At 37.2% G+C, this 21,653-nt stretch overlaps 1 protein-coding gene and 1 long non-coding RNA gene across 6 annotated transcripts in view; one reads left to right on the top strand and one right to left on the bottom strand.

Moving 5' to 3' along the window:
- ANK3 (ankyrin 3) overlaps positions 1–21,653 on the top strand; it is a 675,546-nt gene that overhangs the window by 638,637 nt on the left and 15,256 nt on the right. For 3 of the 4 annotated variants that reach the window (XM_047703616.1, XM_047703615.1, XM_047703617.1), the window contains 8 exons: positions 337–411; positions 3,444–3,575; positions 4,473–4,616; positions 7,349–7,657; positions 7,937–8,027; positions 10,976–11,354; positions 13,134–13,184; positions 14,985–15,071. In XM_047703616.1, the coding sequence (XP_047559572.1) occupies positions 337–411; positions 3,444–3,575; positions 4,473–4,616; positions 7,349–7,657; positions 7,937–8,027; positions 10,976–11,354; positions 13,134–13,184; positions 14,985–15,071 (1,268 nt within the window). The remainder of the gene's footprint in view (positions 1–336; positions 412–3,443; positions 3,576–4,472; positions 4,617–7,348; positions 7,658–7,936; positions 8,028–10,975; positions 11,355–13,133; positions 13,185–14,984; positions 15,072–21,653) is intronic. The other variant, XM_047703614.1, reaches the window with a different exon arrangement.
- LOC125085289 (uncharacterized) overlaps positions 15,652–21,653 on the bottom strand; it is a 63,381-nt gene continuing 57,379 nt past the window's right edge. For both annotated transcript variants that reach the window (XR_007122842.1, XR_007122843.1), the window contains exon 3: positions 15,652–15,955. This is a non-coding gene — a long non-coding RNA (uncharacterized LOC125085289). The remainder of the gene's footprint in view (positions 15,956–21,653) is intronic.

Below are 21,653 nucleotides of genomic sequence, written 5' to 3'. Positions count from 1 at the left end.
AATAATGATTCTGTCAAAGTCAAAGCTCAGATGCTGAAATCCCATCATGGTGTTTTCACCGACGCGATGATTCTGTAACCGTTGTCCGGTAGCTAGCTCGTCAGCATGTTCGATTCCATCACATTGAGCATCCATGTAGTCTCACATCTGGCCGGGGCAGGTGACAATCAAGTGAGCCATGTGCAAAGACAAGTGTTCATGTAGGTGACTAGGACACATGTAAGTGTACAGTGTTAGCATTAGTCTCTCTGTAAAATCTGAGTACTGCTAAAAAACAATTTTCCGGTATCGTGTCTTTCTTGATGATTATTTTAATTAAGAAATTGTAAATCGTAGGTCCACAGAGTCCATGTGAACGGACAGATATCAGGATGGCAATAGTAGCCGATCACCTGGGACTTAGTTGGACAGGTAAGTGTGTACGCTCCTGAGTGAAACAAATACCTTTTTTTAATTTCTTTGTCTTACTCACAAGGGGTTCATTATAAAAAAGAGAAACAAGCAACAAGTAGAAAGAAAACAAAATGGGACATTTTAATCTTCCACGATTCTACCTACCCAGAGAAAATTATCGATAATACCTTACATCCTGTGTTTTTCAAAGCTTTTTCGATGCATATACACTAAAGAATAGAAATTTAAATCTTCCTTTACCTTAGATGTAGGCACTTTGTTCACATTGCCATTTCTGTTAATAGAAGGTAACATTTTACCTAGTAGTAAATTTATTTTCTGGGGTCAAGAAAAACACAACTAAGGCCTGTGACTTTTAAATAATCCAAAATTTTAAACATGGTCTATTCCCTTAGAGCAGCTCTCTTAGGCAACCATTCAATTAACCCATGCCTGTGCTTCCCAAATGTTAATCACTCTTGAGTCATCTTCATGGTTTTTATGATATACACAGACTATCTGTATATTTATTTACCTGAAAGTTTTCTTTAAGTGGACTCACTCTTATGCCCAAAGATTTATTTAAAAGGAAATCTTACCTCTTTGCTAAAGGAAAACAAAAGATCATTTTCTATAACTACACAAACAAGAAAACAAGGGAATGAGAGGAAGTTGAAAATCTGAATTACAATTTTTAAGTAGGATACAAGTTCAGAAACCCATTCAGTTTACAAAAGTCATTGGGTTTGGTGAGATGAATGAAACTGTTTATATTCCGTGTGTAGAAAAGGAATATTTAGCTCGATTTCACTTCATTATAGATGAAGATAAGATTCTGTGTCATTTGGACAATTCTGCTTTGTAGATTTCATATTAACTGGGTCTCCAAAATCCTACACACACGAATCAGAGAACTTTCAAGTTCTAGAGGTATGTTTTTAATACATAGCCCAAAAAACAGAATAGCTTAAAATACAAAGGTTAACCATTGTCATACCTAAGTCATCTTGTATACCCTCCATGATATGCTATGCTCAGGGAAGTGATTATCTCTGTTATTAAAAGGGAGAATATGAAACCAGATAATGGCAAACAAGGTCAGCTACATTTTCTTCCTTTAAATGGCCTAAGTCCTGCCCTCACCCCCAACTTCCTGTCTCCTTCCACCCAGCCTCTGCTCTCAGGCACGCTGCTAACGACCAGGAGCCTAGTGATACTCTGAGAAGACAGGTAGTTGTTCATCCTTAGCAACTTTTTGAGACTTAATAGCAATTCATTATGTATAAATATTTGCTAACATAAAATTAATAATAATTATATTTTAACATCAGACATTATGATCTGAAAATATATTGGAGCAAATGTTGGTTTTGCAGTGTTATATGCCCGTACTATTAGATTACTTACCTTAGACAAATCCAGTCATTAAGTCTGTCAGAGCAAATTTTTGGAGAAGATGTGACATAAAGCTATTAAACTGTAAAATTCTTAGTGACAGTGTGTCTTTGCTTGTCACTGGCTCACTAGACAAAGGATACAGTTGGGTCATAAAGAGCTTGTTGGGCAGTAAGGAGTATTGTCTCTTAAAGCACAAAGGGATGAAGATCTTAGAAAGAAATTTAACTTTTATAATTTGAATTACTATCTGCTCAGTAAAGATTACCATTAAAATTATCATTTAGAAGAGCAAAATTAATCCTGTCCCTCAAAACCACTGTGAACATCTTCATGTACCTTGATTTTTGTATAAAAAGCTTTAAAATGTTATATACACCATGTAATTTTTTGGTTTTTTTGTTCGTTATTACCTAGTTTCCACAAAATGGCATATTCTATGATCTTGGTTTTCACGGATAAATAACATCCAGTATACATATTTTATAACGGTGTTTTTCTAACTTTGGGTCACAGTGCACTCCTGAGTCATGAAATCAATACATAACTTTGATTTTGTTTTTAATAGACTAGAATGGAGAGAAATGTCTGTGTCTCATGTGTATTAAGGCTAAGTTTTGCTTCTTGAAGATCTGGTTTCACTTATATAAACATTGCCCTCTACAATGTACATCTAACTGCAGGCCATGATCAAAACAGTTCACAAGCTGCTGCATTAACTCAATGAACTCTTCTTTTGTTCAACACTTGGATTGTTTTCCATTTTTTAATAGTACAAGCCTGAGATAAACACTCGTGTGTAAATCATTGTGCCCAGCCCAATGTATCGTCACGATAGTTCCTAGAGTGAAATCACTTGAGTTTTTTGAGCCTCTGAACGCATTTCTCCAAATGCTAGAAATAGTTAAGCTGGGTAGTATCTTAACCAATTCCTTTTCCTTGGGAGGGGTTTTTTACCCCATTTATTTCTGGAATCACTTAAAATAATTACCTGAGGACTTTTTTTTTAACTATACAGGAAATATACAGTGAAAAGTGAGGCTCCTTCTCATCTTTGACTCCTGGTTTCCTCTGCCGAGGCAGCCACTGATTGTCACACGTTTCTTGCCAAAGACACTCTGATTGACAAGGTTGAGTGTACGGGTATACACATTTAGATGGACACAGCTATTTCCTTTTTCTTTGTTACACATGTGGCTGCATAGTGTAGACAGCAATCTGGACTGTGGTCATCATTTAATCTACCATGGGGAATTCCTGAAGGCACACTCCCAGCGTCTCTTGTGCTGTGTTCGTGGGTGTGTATCCCAGCCCATCTTACGTGAGGCTTGAACAAAGTACAAAGAATAATTTGGCTGAATGAAAAGAATCCAGCAACATCCTCTTTGTACAGCTCAAGAATCTTTATAAAAGAATCTCTCGAGAGGGAATGTAATTGTAGCTAAGCAGTTCGGTCAGGAGAGTGAAGTCACAGCTGGTGTGTCATCACTGTTTCCTGTACAAGCAAGCATGTAACGAGTCATGCTGGAGGCTGGACTGGGTTTTACGACACAGTCCCTTTTTGTGTGTATGTAACAGTTGAGCATTACGTCTAATGAAACATAGGTGATAAAAGCAGAATGTGAAATCTTAGTAACTCTTTTTCTTTTCTACAGAACTGGCAAGGGAACTGAATTTTTCAGTGGATGAAATCAATCAAATACGTGTGGAAAATCCAAATTCTTTAATTTCTCAGAGCTTCATGTTATTAAAAAAATGGGTTACCAGAGACGGAAAAAATGCTACAAGTATGCTGACATTATATTACTTTGACTTTCAAAACTGCCTGTAGTATTTTAGATAAGCCTACTGTTAATAAACTAGAGTAATCATAAAGTAATAAGTCTTTTTGAAGTTAAACGTGTTTAATTTAGCACTAGTATTTTAAACACCTGTCTTTAGGAAGCTTCTTAAGAAAGCAAGTGGTAGTGAATTTTTTGCATTTTTGTCTTTAGTTCTCTCCATGACCATCAAAAGTGAAAATCGAATTCTAGCTGCTAAATCCTGGGGTAGTAGTCAGCACTCGGAGGCTTCTGTGGCCAGAGCTAGATGCACAGGGAGAGAAAGAAAGGAGGATAGGATCAAATCATTTCATTCAGCTTCGTCTGTGCTGCAGAGAGGTCTCCAATATTTTTGGGTTCCTTTTGGTTTGATGCTGTTGGGGTGGGGAGAGGGGAGAGTTGCTGTACTATGACAAGTGCCAACCCACGACAATGTGGAATAAGTTATCGCGGGGTTTGCCTGTGTCAGCCTGACCTTAGTAAGTCATTAAAATGCTAAGCATCAAATATGAGGATGATCTATTTTGACAGTCTAAAAGGAGAAGAATATGTTTAAAATTGTAATAGATCCCCTTGTAACTAAAAAGAGTCTGGCTATTTTGAGGCCCATCTGCTCAGCATCTTACAGTGGAGTGAATGTTGCTGTCACCCCACACAGCTTCACCAAGTGATTCTTAAGACCCTGACAGGACTTCCCTGTAACAGCGAGCTTTCTGAGCCCTCTGGATGGTGATTTGGCAGAGCTGCAGGGAGGAGGAGCTAAAACTCTAGGCGGGTGGAGATGGCTGTGCTTTTGTGTGGCTATTGTGGTGACGGCAGAAAATAATTTAATCGGATTTTCAACCCTGTTTTCTCCTTTTTCAGCTGATGCCTTAACTTCGGTCTTGACAAAAATTAATCGAATAGATATAGTGACTCTCCTAGAAGGACCAATATTTGATTATGGAAATATTTCAGGCACCAGAAGTTTTGCAGATGAGAACAATGTTTTCCATGACCCTGTTGATGGTAATTGAATTTAGTGTTCCTATTTACTTAATCATTTGATAAAATTTGAAAGTGTGTAGGACGAGGCAGTCGCTTAAAACTAACTAAATTGTGATTTGCTTAACTTAATTTCTCATTTTCACAGCTCTTTCTCTGCTAGAGTCTGCAAATAAACACTCTGTTAGAACAAACTTAATAAATGTCTGTTACAGAAAATACAAATAATGGGGTATAAAAGCATAAATTAATTGAAAGAGTTGGTATTTCGAATATTTTACATGACCAAGTGGAAGAAAATTTAATATGTAGAGAATGCATTGTTTTTGTCATTTTCACATTAACCTAAAAAACTAGTGAACTCTTTTATTCACATATTGATAAGACCAAACTCTAAGCTATCTTTGATCAAACAACCAAATTACTGGGTCAGGTTTTAGCATATAGTGTACACATTGTTAAATAAAATGATAAAATGTTAAATAAAACACTTGTTCTGGGGCCAAGTATTTAAGCAAGTACTGAAAAAGTCTAGTGCATCACTCAAAAAATTTTTTTACTTATTTAGTATTATTTTAACTTTATATGGTTCCATTTATTGTTTGGAAAAACCCTGCCTGATCTATCATGTATAAAAGTCTTTCATTTCTAACTCAGTGAGCACAGATGTCACTAATAACATAGTAAGTCCTTTTCGACATTAGCTTAATTTATATAATAATATTGTCATCTTTCCTTCATTGTGTAAATTGGGGCTTTTTAAAAATCAAAGTATCAAGTAAAGTATAACAAAATCTTGCTGTGTTTTTCAAGGTGCTTGTCTTCCTTTACAAATGGAAATTTATTCCTATAATGAGTTTTGAGTAGAAAATGATGATGGTGTGGAGGTAGAAAGAAGAGCTCGGGATATTTTTCTACTTGGTTTTGAAAAATATGGTGTTTTTTTTCCCCATTTTTAAACTGGCAGAGTTAGAGTAACAAAAACCAACAGCTTCTAGTTCTACATATATTATGTAAAAAAGTTGTCAAATTCTTTAAAAAGTTTCTGCTTGCTAAAGTTAAAGTCAACAAAAAATTTAAAGCATACCTTATTATCTACATAACATCAAGGTGATGGGGAGTAATGTCAAAATTCGTTTCATTTTAAGCTTATAAATGCCACAGAACCTTGGAAAAAAGCTCTCTTCAAGCCCTCATCTTACATGTGAGGCCATGTAATGGTAGCCAGTCTCTTTTTGCACTAGCAGTAGACCATTGTTGTATCAAATTCTGAATTATTGCCAAGTTATAGTTTATGGAATCTTTTAATATTCTTTTTTGGGAAAAAAAATTAAGAAAATAGCTAACAAGGAGGAAAAAAAGAAGGAAAAAAACTAACAAGCAAGATAACCAGAAAATAATGGAAATAGTCAACCAAATGGAAAGCTTTATTTATTTTTAACATTTTAAAATCAGAATATCATTAAATAAATTCACAAGAGTTTTTCATGGTCGCATCTTAATATTTTTTATTTCTTATTTTACAAATTCATAGGGAACTTTAGGAAGGTGTATATGAAGTAAATTTCACTTAGGCAGATTATCAACCTCAGCTAATCTCAGCCAGCTTTTCAACAACACTCTGGTTTATAGGTGACTATACTTACCTATAGCAGTTGGAATTTACAACAAAAGCTAAGTTGGTATTTGTCATGGACTGATGGGAAAATTAGGCTGTAGTTTTGTGGACCATTAATTCAGAAAATGTGCTTGGCTGCCTTTTTTTCCTGTCTCTCCTCTTCGTTGAACTTTTACGAAACCTCCTTTCCTCACCATGACCAGACCATTATTGACTTCTCTCTCTGCTGAAGGAGAAAAATATTCCCTTTGTCCCCACCGCAAAGGTTAAAACAAGGGAATTGTTCCCTATTTCCCCTCTCAGTAGGCTGGTAAATAAACCTCTGTGTTTCACAGTATTGTCGTGAATATCCAGAGAGCTCTTTGCAAAGGGCTTTCTTCCTGTCTCTGTTGTCTATCATTTTTTTTTCTCTTTATTTGACTTGTGGTTCTGAGTGGACCCCTATCACCAAGTTCGCTAAGACCTTCATATACACCGCAAACCTTTCATCTCTGTCACATTATGACACCTGAAAATTTTCCTTGGAGTCTTTTCTACTTTATCTGCCTTTCAAATCCTTTTCCTAACATCATATTAGATTTTTTTCCCCAGTGCTACTGCTCTAAGATCTAATAATAATTTCCTTCCAAAAATTCAATTTATTTTTCTTCACGTTGAATTTCAAGTGAAAAAAAAAATTAGAGTTGGATAGCATTGTTCATATGTAAAGCTCTTAAAATAAGTTATAAGTGGCTTATTATAAAAATTGATTTCTTGTGGCTTACTGTATGCAGTCCACCAAATATGGATTTTGCATGCTAAAAGTAGATAATAAATTTGGCATGGAATAAGTATATCTTATATAATAAGAGCTAACTTTGTATTGTATTGAATTAGTCTGTGTATTTAAGTTACTGTATTATAATTATCAAAATTGATAGAAATCATTTATATCTTAATTAGTATCGTTTTATTATAGTTTGCGCTAGTCTTTTATTTCATTGTATTACATTTAATTAAACTAAACCAATAAATTTATGAACATTATTCTGTAACTCATCATACATTTTCATACCTGATATAATTTAATTCATTCCATGTGTTTTGTTTGCTGTACTCTAATTCATTCCAGTCAGTCCGAATGTACTGTCTTCCATAGGTTATCCTTCCCTTCAAGTGGAACTGGAAACTCCCACAGGGTTGCACTACACACCACCCACCCCTTTCCAGCAAGATGATTATTTTAGCGATATCTCTAGCATAGAGTCTCCCCTTAGAACCCCCAGTAGACTGAGTGATGGGCTAGTGCCTTCCCAGGGGAACGTAGAGCATTCAGCAGATGGACCTCCCGTGGTAACTGCAGAAGACACTTCCTTAGAAGACAGCAAACTCGAAGACTCAATGCCTTTAACAGAAATGCCTGACGCAGTGGATGTAGATGAGAGCCATTTGGAGAATATCTGTCTGAGTGAGTATCCTCAATACCTCGGAAGTATGTCTGGGGTCCCAAAAGATGTTAAACCAGCAAAGCCCTTGAAACAGCCTAGTAAAGTAGGAGTATGCTCTGAGCAGCAAGAGAAAGGAAAATCTGGTCCTGATGAGGAGATGATGGAAGAGAAACTCAAATCTCTATTTGAGGACATTCAACTTGAAGAAGGAGTAGAGTCTGAGGAGATGACAGAAGAAAAAGTACAGGCTATTCTTAAACGTGTTCAGCAAGCAGAACTGGAAATGTCTTCAATTTCAGGTTGGCAGAACGAGACATCAAGTGGAAACCTAGAGTCCCCTGCTCAGGCTCGAAGAATAACTGGTGGGTTACTGGAACGGCTGGATGACAGGTATGGCTCCGTTTCGGAAAAAAGAAGAGCGAATCGCCACTTACGCGTTAGTGAATCATTTGTTTTAAGTACCTGCTTTTTTAGCAATTACTCTTCTTTGCTAAATCGCCATTCCAGCTTGGGGATAATGCCTGCCTCTAAGGTTGGTTCATTCTGCTTATCCAGAGAGGGAAAGTTACATGACATCTGACTCTGGAACCCAGCTCAGTTCTCGAAGTCATAGTCATGAGTTCCAACCCGGTGCTGGTCTCCACCCTGAGTGTGGACCCTACTTAAAAGAAAACAAAACAAGGGTGTCTGGGTGGCTCAGTCAGTTGAGCATCTGCCTTCGTCTCAGGTTGTGATCCCAGAGTCCTGGGATCGAGACCCACATCCGGCTCCCTGCTTGATAGGAAGCCTGCTTTTCCCTCTGCCCCTCCCCCTGCTCATGCTCTCTCTCGCAAATAAATAATAATAATAATAAAAATCTTTAAAAAAACAAAACATAAAAACAACTACTGTTAGCCTGAAGTAAAATGCAGTTTTACATGCATGCCAAAGATGTTTATGTTTACTTTAGAAAACTGCTCTTTTCTAGTTCATTACTTGTATTACTCTTTTCACAAGGCCAATAAGGAATGAGCTTTCAAAATAGTGTAATAAATAAAACCCCATGTCTTTTAGAAATATGAACATTTCTATTGTTTCCTGACCTCAAACATAATACGCTTATTATGCAAACTTTAAAATACAGTTTTAAGAAATCAAAACCCCAGGGACGCCTGGGTGGCTCAGTTGGTTAAGCAGCTGCCTTCGGCTCAGGTCATGATCCCAGCGTCCTGGGATCGAGTCCCGCATCGGGCTCCTTGCTCAGCAGGGAGCCTGCTTCTCCCTCTGCCTCTGCCTACCATTCTGTCTGCCTGTGCTCGCTCTCTCTCCCTCTCTCTCTGACAAATAAATAAAATCTTAAAAAAAAAAAAAAATCAAAACCCCATCATTTAGCAATAACCGCCATTAAAATTTGGGTGGATTTCTTTTACATACATCTTTCTAAATGTCTTTTTTTTTTTAATTTTATTTATTTATTTATTTGAGAGAGAGAGCGCGAGCATGAGAGGAGAGAGGTCAACGGGAGAAGCAGACTCCCTGCCAAGCAGGGAGTCTGATATGGGACTCCATCCCAGGACTCCAGGATCATGACCTGAGCCGAAGGCAGTCGCTTAACCAACTGAGCCACCCAGGCGCCCCTCTAAATGTCTTAATGTAGAAAATGCAGAGAAACAAAAAGTCATCGGTCCTCCTACCATACTAAGAAAATACTTAACATTGTATATGCTTCTTTTTTCCTACATGAACATTTTATGTAATTTGCAACATTGCATATATAATTTTTCACTCCAGATAATATTGCCATGGTGGAAATTTGATTACAATCAAAATAATTCCCTAATCATGAGTCTAGTTCTTTTTTGTAGTGGACTTAACTCTAGGAAGGTGAGAATCTAGGGCCCTTCAGACATTTGTTCATATCCCCCAGCATTAGGTTTACATTTTGTGGCTCTGGATGAATTCCTAAGCTCTAAGAATGTCCGTCTAATCAGCTTTAAAAACTGGAACCTCAAGCAGGTTAACAGATTGAAAAAGAAAGCCTGTGGAATGGCTGGAGTGTGGAATGGCTGTAGACATGACTGGTACAAATAGTCTATCAATAACAGTTGGCATCATTTTTGCTTATGCATACATCAGATTAAAATATATTGTACTTCAGTAGCAACTAGGGATAACCTCAGGGTTTTTTGCATCCAACTTGTTTCTTTTATAACCATATTTAATATTTTCGTATTGCTGATAAGCTTCTTGCTTGATAAAAATTCCCAAAGAGGGAGTTTATAACATTTTGCAAAAAGGAGTCTACAAGATTCCTTTAGAAGAATGATAAGACCAAAGAATTCTGTGCTCAGCCTACCAGACTGTTGTAAAGACAACAAATAGTATTATTTTTGATGTCTGTGTTCTGATGTAATAACATAATCTATACTTGCATAGCAGGAAATAGATACATTTAGATTATAGCGTCTTCACACTGTGCTGGGACTGTTTGTCCTCACACATATGGAATAAGGTGTGCTGTTGATTGGGGATTGTTTATATAGAATCAGAATTTGATTTATAAGAATATACACCTACTTACATATGCATGATATATATCATGCATATAAAATATTGTGCTAGTTTTCACCTTCAGAATTCTACAGGTAATAAAGACAGTAAAAACAGTGCTCAAGCTAGAAAATAAAAATTGGAAATCAATTTAAAAGAAACTATTGGAAGAGAAAGATTGTTAACATTTGAAAGGAAAATAGTCCTCACAGAATTTGAGAAGTGACCGGTGAGCACCAGCACCCACTCACCAGCGGGAGTCAGCAGAGATCAGGGGAGGGGAAGGAGGAGCCCCAAGTTAAGGGTGTTAGGGTTGCAAAATCAGGATGGCAGCATTCACAACTGGAAACTCATCCAAAGACTGGAGTGTCGGTACTTGGGGATGCCAGAGCTCTCATCACAGGAATGCGTTTGATTCTCTGCCAGCAGTTTTTTCCACTGGCAATGTGAAAGCCTTTTGCAATATCCTCCTCTTTTACATTGGTGGGTCTGGAATTCTCCGTGAACCTCTCAGGATGACTTTTTAAAATCTCAAATCCAAGTAGCTGTAGCAATGCAATTAAACAAAACAAAACAGAAACAAGGGCAGCATAGCTAGACAGTTTGGGAATTGGGGTGTGGGGGAAGCCTGGGGCCTCACCCACAAACCCAAACCCATGATCGCCCTTCACACATTAGATTTTTTCATGTCTTTCTATTTCATGCCTATAAAAGTGGCTTCAAACGTGGTTGTTAAAAATTTAGAGCTTCTGAAGCCCATCTTCAGCCATGTATTACCATCGTAAATTTCCACATTTTCTCGTTTGCAGCCCTGATCAGTGTCGAGATTCTATTACCTCATATCTCAAAGGAGAACCTGGAAAATTTGAAGCAAATGGGAGCCATGCAGAAGTCACTCCAGAGGCAAAGACAAAATCCTACTTTCCAGAATCCCAAAATGATATAGGGAAACAGAGTGCTAAGGAAACTCTGAAACCAAAAATACATGGATCTGCTCGTGTGGAGGAACCGGCATCATCACTAACAGCCTATCAGAAAGCTCTAGAAGAAACCAGCAAGTTTGTAATAGAAGAACCTAAACCCTGTGTGCCTGTCAGTATGAAAAAGATGAGTAGGACTCCTCCGGCAGATGGCAAGCCAAGGCATAATGTGCACGAAGAAGAGGGGTCCAGTGGGTCTGAGCAAAAGGTATGCAGTCTGGTTATCTGATACACTGTCAGTTAAACCAAGAGTACTAATGCTTCCCGTCCTTTGATTAATCTTGTAATGCTGGTTCTTTACTATTTCCCAATTATCAGTGCTAACACTAATGGCGGGAGTGAAGAAAGAACTAAGTAGCGCTCATGCTATTTGATTATATTTTCATTCACGGAGTAGGAAAAAGGAATATGCATGCCTTCAGCCATTTTTCAGGAGAAAAAAAGAACTACAGAGAAGTTACGCTTAAGGTCCAGTGGCAATTTTTGTCTAGGATTTGGATTTGGGCTTCCTAACTCCCAACCCAGTCGTCTGTCTTATGGAAGGAGGATAATTATTCTGGCTTTTCCTGGTTCTTCTGCATAACTTAAAGAGTTTATAGATGTGACCCACCTAAGAGTTCTACCCTAGAAAGGCTGTTATCTGAAAGTGTTTTTTAAAAATTAAAGAAACCCAGTGCCCGAGCCTGAAATGAGGTGGGTATATACACTATTGCTTGACTGCATTGAGAAATTTGAAGTTGGACGTATCATTTTAATCATTTTTATATCTAAGTTGAAAATTTTCTTAATATTTGTTTCTCGTAATTTTGAAGCCTAGTGTCCTAGAATTACTTGCTTTCGCTTTGTACTTAAACATGTGTTTGTGGTAGATTTTTTTTTCTCATTCTTTGAGATTTACCACTTTTAGATATTAAAAAAATTCTGAACTGAAATGTATAACTCATAGACGGATAAAAGAAAATAAAAGTTAGTTACATTTCTTACATATTTTACTGCTTTTTGCTCTCTCGGTCTTGTCTTTTCCCGAACCATGCGGTAGGCGTAGGCCAAGACATGGACATCTTGGAATAGTAATACTTGCAGTTTTCCCTAAAACATCCAGTGGTGCTTAAGATCTCCTGCAGTGTTTGGGATTTAAAAGAAAGAAACAAACAAAAAAAATTCTTTTGTAAGCTAGCAAGTCCATGATGAAGTTGTGGTTTACAAAAACTCTATTAGTAAACTCCCAGTCACTCGGAAGCTAATGATCGGCTAGCTGGTCAACTAATCATATCCTTTCCTGGTCCCTCTGCAGGCTAGCTGCTGACCGGTTTCCCACATGTTAGGAGGGAACGTGAGAGGAAGTAAAGTTCTCAGGCCTTCCTTTCACTTCCTGACAAATGGGTTTTGAGTATTGATTTCTTTCAGTTAATTCTTAGCATATTTAAGCAGTATGACCTTGGATGTTCCCTTTTGAAATGAGTCCACAACACATAGAAAGAAGCAATAACATTGTGATGTCTTAACTATGAAAGTTTACCATTAAAAATCCATAGAGAAGTTCTGAAATCAAATCATCTAAATATGAATAAGCAGTTGTGTGTGTGGACACCTCGGCCACTGGGGAACCAGGGAGAAGGCAAAAGAGGGTTTGAAAGGAAAGTCTTAACCCTGCATGGAAGCTCAGCTGAGTCCATCAATACTGGAACATAATTAATTGCTCATCAGTACTGGAATATAATTACTCTTAGAAAATATTTTCAAATTGCTTATGAGATTGTGCTTTTGGTCTTGTCACTAGTCCTATTCTAATGCCTAAAAACTTTTCATGAGCATAAAAGTTCTTAATGGAGTTAAAGTTTCTGGGAGTTTCTGATCTCACAAGAAATCCAAACATGTTCAGGTTGTGTCCTTTGTGGCTAGACGGGAGTAGAGTAGTAGCAACCAAGTAAGTCATCTGATGTATGATCTCAGAAAACAGCACCCTTTTTGTCCCCTAAAAAATCAGGTCAAAAGTCCGGGGGCGGCTCTTACACGGATGACTGCCTGCTGCTACAAGGTAAACTTCTGCTCTTTTCTACCTCTTTCCATGCAGTGACCCATAGTAAAATGTACTGAAACAACCCCATTTGTCTGTCTACTAGTTACCCTCTCTGCCAGTTCTCGAGAATTCTCTAAAAGGAATTGTGATCGAGATTCTCCTAGCAGCTTCTGTCCACCTTTCACCTTCAGATTAGCAGAGAGTAGAAACTGAAACATTGGCCAAATGGCCTTTTTTCTTTCTGTAAGGGACTAGTCTCAGGATTCTTGAGAGGATTATAATGCAATTCATGTCTAGGTTTGGTAGTGTTTATAGGCACATATGTTCTGCTTTTCAGTTTACCCAAGTGAAAACCTCTCCCCGGTTTACAATTCTGTGTATGAATAATTCAGATTGAATTTCTCTTTTGCCTCATCTAACCTGTTGATTCCTGAATGCTGACTGGGAATTCTTTTCTCTCACAACATGAATTCCTCTTATTTTTTCTGACGTTCTGAGCTGTTTCACTGTCTCCTTTCACAGTACTGGGATCACTGTACGTTTTCTGAATTTTATAATCTTTTCTAAAACATTTTAACAGTAGGAGGGAACTTAGTAGCCAATATCTTTGCATGGAATAAGAAACTTGAAAACTCTTCCCTTTTAATACCATATCATTCAGTTGGGTATTTTGTTCAGGTGAAATTTCTTACAAAGTTAAGGTTGATATTTTGAAGTATTTGTTAAGTGTAACTTGGGTGAAAAGTGACCTACTTTATTATCTATTTGACAACATTTCATAATCACTTTAGCCAATACTTGTACCTCCCATAACAATTTTTATTCCCCCCAGTTTTTACCAACACTGCCAGTGATTTTTCCAATGGATATGAACTGCAGTTTCTATCTCTGGGACTCTCAGATTTGGGGCAACTACCAAATTTAGAAAATAAAATGCCAGAACTATTTTCAGAATTCCACCATTAAAATTTAGAGATAATATCATTCAGTAAATAGTCTTCACCATGACAGTTAAGAAGAAGCCAGAGATAATTGTCCCTTTGAGTTGTGAACTGTGTGGTAGTTTTTCCTTTGTCTCATCCTTACTGTCCAAAAATTAAAATTTTGTGTACTTCCTGTATTCTTGTCTATACCATCTTCTTGTCTGTCACATGTCTTTTCTGTCCTCATTTCATATCAGATCCTTAAAATAAAACTCCAAGTTTTTACATGTTTTACATTATTCCTTCATTCATTCACATAAACTCTTACTGAGCACCTATTTAGGAGAAAATTATGCTGCTAAAAATCTCCTGATTAAAATATATGTGACAAATTCTACTCATGTCAATTCTTTAATTTCATAAAAATCAGAAATCCTATACCTGTTTCTGTCGATCAAGTGAAGCATGGCCATTCAGGTCAAATGTGTAGAGATTTAAAACAAATTTTAAATGAATATTGTTTCTTCAAACTAATAATGAGTAGCATGTAGTTTCTGATACCAAAATGTCTCATAGTTATTTTTAATTAATGTAATTACATTGATCTTTACTATATATGTGCACATAAAGATCAATGTAATTAAATATATATATTAATATACATACACACATATATGCATGCATATACAGAGTCATTTCATTTAGGGTCCTGCTCAAAATTTTCTTCCACTTACATTTTTTTTTTTTTTTTTTTAAGAGTCTCACAAATACATACCATGATGTTCTTAGCAGGGAAAACCAGCAAGTAAAAGTAATACTTTTTTGATTTCCCTTCTCAGAATGTCTTTTATTTTAAATGTGATGGTAAAATTATACTAAAAAATGCATTTATCAGGACTTGAAAGACAGTGAGAGTGATTCAAGCTCAGAGGAAGAACGGAGAGTCACTACCCGCGTTATTCGCCGGCGTTTGATTATAAAGGTATCCTGTAGCCAGATCGTGATGGGGCATTGCTCTGGGATTAGAAAGTCCTTCCTTTTGGTCTTGAAAATTCAGCATGCTTGATAACTAAGCAGTTCTCTATATGTTTCTTTGCACATTTGAAAGCTTGTAAGAACAACCACCAAGAAGCAAGGGTCCTGTTGCATGGTAGTGAGTGCTCTGTCTAGGCCTGTGTCTGATTTGTGGCAGCTGTAATTTTGTCTAAGAATTCTTGGCATTTGTATCCTGTTTTCCCTGAAAAAGCGTTGTATGTGAACAAAGATTTTATCTTGGTGAGAGAACAGTTTGTATCAAATGCAATGTTCAGTGGAAACGTCAGAGGCCACAGTGAGGTATGAGGTCAGATGGAGAAGGACGATGAAATAATGAAAAGGCCCCCTCCTCAGTCTCAAATTCCTACTGCCTGAACAGATCTTGAGTAAAAATTAGTTCTTTATTACCAATCAGTAGCTGAAGAATTTGGAGTTATAGCCTGGCATGGATATCGGTGACAACAAAATCAGACAAAACCTTCTGAAAAAGGCTTTAACTTGACTAATATACAGAAAATCAGGCTGTATTTTTAAGTATAAGAACCATTTTTTTACTGGAAGTGAAAAATATTATTCCCCCCTGTTGCAGCACAGTTGAATGCAATGAATAAACCTTCATTTCCCCCACGAAGGCGTTTGGAAGCCCTGACTTTGTATGCCTGGTCAGGTCCAGCCCAGTGCTTTTCACAGTCTGCTGCTTGTCTTCATTACTGTCTTTAGAGAAAGGTTTCTTGATGTTAGAATAACCGACTGCAGAAACCTGGAAGCCATTTTCAACACACGGGCCTTTGAACGTGGTCCAAGTAACTTGAGGCTCCTTGGTGGGCAGCTCTGGAGAGAAGGAAAGGAAGAGAAATATCTGTTGAAAAGCATTTATCAGATTCATCATCCCTTTCCAAAGTGTCAGGAGACCCCCCCAGAGAGTGGAGAAGTTGGCTTAGGCAGGTAAAACTTCTTAATCCTGCTGTTTGTACGTTTCACGTAGATCAGATAAAAGAAGAGCAGAAAATCTGCCAAATTTGCTCTAGTGTACGTTTTCTCAGGCTCTGGAAGCATTAGAGAAGAAAGTAAGTCCTTGTCTAAATCTTAAACCATCCCCAAATCAATCAATAGACAGCTTTAACATTTAAAAAAAAAAAAAAAAGCATGAATCACTTCTTTGACAATTCCATCTAGGCAAGCCAAATTACTTATTGGTATCCAGCATATTTGCAATTATTCACCCTGCTTATAAAATCCTCATAGTCACCTCCCATACATTCGCTGGGATTAGGGAAAAGAAATACTTAATACAGGTTTTCTGAAGGAGTTCAAGCTATACTCTTTGCTCAGGCAGGCTTTGCCCTTTCCAGAATCAAGGTCTTCAAGAAATGGTATTTTAAAGTGAAACATCCAAAAAAGTGCACCAGACATATCATCTTATAACTTGCCTTTTATGCCTAACATGCGTCATACTCCTGTTGCATCCAAATCTACCGCATTCCTTGTAAAAGCTGCTCATTATAAAAGCTGAATCTTCTCTCTATAGGGCCGGAGAAAATAATCCTGCAAAAAAAAAAACCATAATCCTGCAAAAAAAAAAAAGAGAGAGAGAGAGAGAGAGGGAGAGGATAAATAAGTTTTACTCTGAAGAATACAAAAACAAAACAATAAAAACACAAAACCCACCAGATCAATGAGGGTTATTTCTCTTGGTCTTCTAGAATTCTACACGTGCATTAGCAAGTTAGCTTTTAAGTAATTTTATCAGAATGTGTTATTTATATATTTGAACTTAATAGATAATTATGTGAAATATATAAACATTTTTATTAAGAGCTTAAGTTTAAAAGACAAAATTATATTATGATGGCTTCATAAAACAGAGGAGTCTGTTCTCCCCAAATCCCCCACTTATTGAAGTTGGTGTAATTTTAGGGAGGTTGAGTGGAATGATCAGAGTATGGGTTTGTAAGTGAGGAGAGCGCTGTATAAACAATAGAATCAAACAAACTTGGAGAAACCAAAAGCTAGGAAAAGTAGCTATAATTAGAATTGAAGGCTATAGGTATGATAAAAAAAATCGTTACAAATTACATACATAAGAATCTGGTTACTCTTTTTCTGTAAGATATTTGGGGCTTTTGGAAAGGATCACACTTCTGCTGCGTTTCTCTTCTCTCTACATGTTGGTATCTTTCTAATGTTAAAAGATCTTGAAATTACTGTAGTATACGGTACTTGTGACATGGGAACCGCCTCTGCCAAAAACATAGAAGGAGAATGTTACAATGGAAAGGGATCATTGATACTAAAATAACTTCTTTTCTGAGATGACAAAAACCAAGGGACTGGAGAACAGTTGGCTTACCCAAAACCAGCCAGAAGAGCAGCAAGTAGTCTAGAACCCCAGAACCTGACCTCTAGCCTTCCAGTGCACTGCCTTCTACCTGCCTTTCCCTCAACGCTACCTTCCTTCTCTTCTAGAACAAATTATAAAGGAATAACTTTTCCTAGACCAAATTAGGCACTTGGCCATTTAAATGTATCCAGTGGCATGGAACAGGGCAGTCATGGGCTGTCTCTCCTGGAAGTTATCTGATGGGACTGGAATGCTGAGAATTTGGCCTTGTTCATGGAGGTTGTCCAGCCTTGGGCTGGACCAGCATGTTTATACTGTTTGCCGTAATCATCCTCTAGCATATAGGCTCTCAGAGTTGAAAACTACTTGGGGTTGTTCCTTCCCTCCCCCAACTATCTTGGGCTGCAGTGTCCACACCAGCAGGGGATGTGCTCAGGGCCTCATGACTGCAAGTCAAGGCCAATCTGTCTTCTTAGCTATTCAGTTTGTACAACTGATGGAGTATAATTTTATAGTTTTTTTCTTTAATTACATATCCACTTCTTATCAAGTTCATTTTTATTATTTTTTTGGTTTTTTTATACTGCCTATTTTTTACATTTTTTTACATTTTACATTACATATAATTTACATTTTTTTTTACATTGACTCTTTTTTTACATTGACTATTTTCAAGTCCCTAAGGAATGAGTCAAGTGAACAAACTCTTCCATTTGGGGGAATTTTAGATATTATAAGCACATCCATTTATTTCTATAATTTGAGAAATCACAATGGTTTCAAATGCTTAGAAGCATTTTAATTAGTAACTAGTAAATTAACTAGTCCTATGAGCTTTTTTATATAGCATTTGCTTAGCAAAGTCAGTGATTACAAAAGGGAAAACTTTAACTCACAGCCAAACTATTATGGGGTTTGGTAAGATTCAAATAACTGAATTATTATTATATAGTTCAACTGTATTTTTATCTCTACTTCTGAACATCTTTTACTAACTTTTGAATTAAGAGTTTACATATATGTTTTCCCCAAATCAAGCAATCAAAAGCATATAAAGTTTGATCTACTCATTCCATTTCCCAGCAGTAACCACTGTTTATGAGTTTCAGATTATTTTTATGTACATGTATTGATACGTGTATGAAATGTATGTATATGTTATGTGCATGCATATGCACACACATCCCCAGCAAATGGGTTTCTCAGAATATAAAAATGGGTTACACCATCACATACTGCTTAATAACCTGCTAAGTTATATCTGTCACAACTGTGATATCCATCCCATTTGGGGGGAAAGTTTAAGTCCTAATGTTATAAACATCAGAGCAAATTGGTACATCTCGTGCTGTTATTCCCTCCTTTTATTCAAGGACAGAGGAATAAAAATTATGAAATGCAATGCTTCCAGCAGAGGTCCAAAGGGAAGAACAGCTAGTCCTCATTAAGGTGGCCACCAGAATGCTACTGTGACACCATATGTGCTGTAATTTTCCTTTGAAATAGGAAAGAAAAAAGGGGGGGGGGGGGTATTGCCAAAAATAGTGTCATCAACAAGACCTGGGGGGAAATTTTGCTCAGTTAAAAGTACAAACTGTTTTCTAGAACTTTAGGAACTAATTAGAGATTATTTTCTGTCATTTCTGTCATTAAAGAAAGGCCCCCAAAAGACCTCCCCTTGGAAACACTTGGTCCCTAATATATGTGACAGAATTAAAGATGGATTATTTTTTTAGAACATGTTTCCTGACTCCTTACTGTCTTCCCTCTTCATCTAATCAGCTCCTAACTAATCCACTCCCCCAGTTTAGTGAGTTTTCACATCACCACACAACTTACTTTGGCCTTATTAAAGCACTAATTGACTGTATTTAATGGCCACTGAAGGGTGCCTGGGCGGCTCCGTCGGTTAAGCGGCTGCCTTCACCTCAGGTCGTGATCCCAGGGTCCTGGGATCAAGTCCCACATCAGGCTCCCTGCTCAGGAGAGAGCCTGCTTCTCCCTCTCTCTGTGCCTACTTGTGCTATCTCTCTATCAAATAAATAAAAATCTTTTTTTAAAATGGCCACTTAAGAGTAAGAGAGGTATCTTTATCTTTAGCCGTATACAAACAGTATGAATTTTCAATAGGAAGCATGAAAATGCCCCACATGCCAGAGTAGATCTCAACAACTTATATGACTTGTTATTTATAAATAGGGCTTTGCTTTTTTCTAAGGCTATTAATATAAATCAAAATTCTTCACGTATTCTCTATGTTTATAAATATACCTTATTTCACATTCCTCTTAGCAACCATGCAAATAGTTATCTGGCATCATTCCCCACTAAAGAGTCCATTCATAACATATCCAGTAGGATTTTATTTTACTGGATTTTCCTGGGGTCCTTAAATTAGCTAACAGGCAAAGAGCTGGATATTTCCCAGAGTTAGCTCAAAAACATCTCATTTATTCATTTTTAAACTAGAAGGAAATATTTCCTGACCTTTTATTGGCTTTTCTGATGTCTTTATGCCTTCACTTTTTTTGTTTTGTTTTGTTTTAATGTAGGTGCCACACTCAGTGTGGAGCTCAGTGTGGGGCTTGAACTCATGCCCATGAGATTAAGACCTGAACTGAGATCAAGAGTCAGACACTTAACTAACTGAACCAGCAGGCACCCCATGCCTTTACTTTTATGTTTTTTTTTAAGATATTTATTTATTTGACAGAGAGAGAGAGAGATCCCAAGTAGGTAGAGAGGCAGGCAGAGAGAGAGGGGGAAGCAGGTTCCCTGCTGAGCAGAGAGCCTGATGTGGGCTCTATCCCAGGACCCTGAGATCATGACCTGAGGCTAAGGTAGAGGCTTAACCCACTGAGCTACCCAGGTGCCCCTGCCTTTACTTTTAAAATGAAATAAAAAAAAATTTTTTTCACAACCACAGGAAATATAACACTCCCATAAAAACTTGTTGCAGATTTTACTGCATTTAAGCCTGAGACCTCTACATTTTTCCAGTTCCCTTCACCCTCTTAACTGTGCTGCCGACTGAGCTACCCCGGCATCCCACATCTTACTTTTCTATACCACAGTGAGGAAAATGAGTCCATGTCTTACCCAGTCATGACCTACAATCTCTAAGTATATAAAGTCACTTTGTAAAAAGAAAAGAATGAAAACAGAATTTTGTTAGCCAAACAAGATAACGTTTTAGTCTTTACTCTGTCATTGTACGACAGTGCACCTTTCTACTGGCTGTAACATAAAACAGTCACAGAACTTTCTAACCACTGGCTAGTGCTAACAAAATTATCAGAACTACCACCTTTTCTAGACCAATGACACTGAAAGAGTTAGAATCCTGGCTCTCCCAGAAATGTAGCGGTTGTTTCTGTGATCCGCCATTTTCCCTAAAAACAGTAACAGGGGAACAACTGCAGAACATGATTCTATAGCATTATCCAGGCCACACTTTCAGCAAGAAGTCTGACTACAGGTCACTAAGTCCCTAGACTAGGTCTGCACTGTTTGTCCCTGTTCCCCCAAACTATATGTGGCACTAATTGAAAGTTGAGTATCAGTGAAGAAGGTAATATATTGCAAATACGGCCCTACTTTGGCTGAGTGGTTTTTCTTATACAATCATAAGAGCCGATAGGGAAAGATGAAGGAACCATTCAAATCTACCAAGCTGGAAAATAGGCCCCTGCCATGGGGAGTTAAGACTTTATTCCATGTTTTGAAAGTCACCAGAGGAAGATCTTTCTGAATCAGTTAGCTGTCACTAGCGGAAAGATAACATCATCTTAAATTCCTTTAGTACTGATATTTTCTTTGTCTGTAGCCGTGGAGATTAGATGGTCTATCATCACATAAGACCCCTTCCCTTGAACACAGTAGTCAGAAACTACGTACTTCATCCAAGTCATTCCCATTTATTTGAAGACCCACAAAAGGCTCAGTTTTAAAGAAAAATAAAAAGGTTTTCTCTGTACTCTGAAATTTGCTTATAAAAAAAAGTCTATGTTACCCTTAGTAGATGAATTTTTAAATGAAAAAAAAAAAAAAAACCTGACAAGGGCAGTAAATAACACCCCAACTAAGGAACCATCTTATTTTAGATTAAGCATAATGCAACCCAAAAATTATTTGAGAGATTTGGTAGGACTAATCAAGAGACACTGTGCTCAAAATGAGATGATCTAA

Source organism: Lutra lutra, chromosome 14, assembly GCF_902655055.1.
Source record: "Lutra lutra chromosome 14, mLutLut1.2, whole genome shotgun sequence".
NCBI classification, from domain to species: Eukaryota; Metazoa; Chordata; class Mammalia; order Carnivora; family Mustelidae; genus Lutra; species Lutra lutra.
Note: the sequence above shows the minus strand (reverse complement) of the source record. Positions and strands in the feature narration are given on the sequence as shown.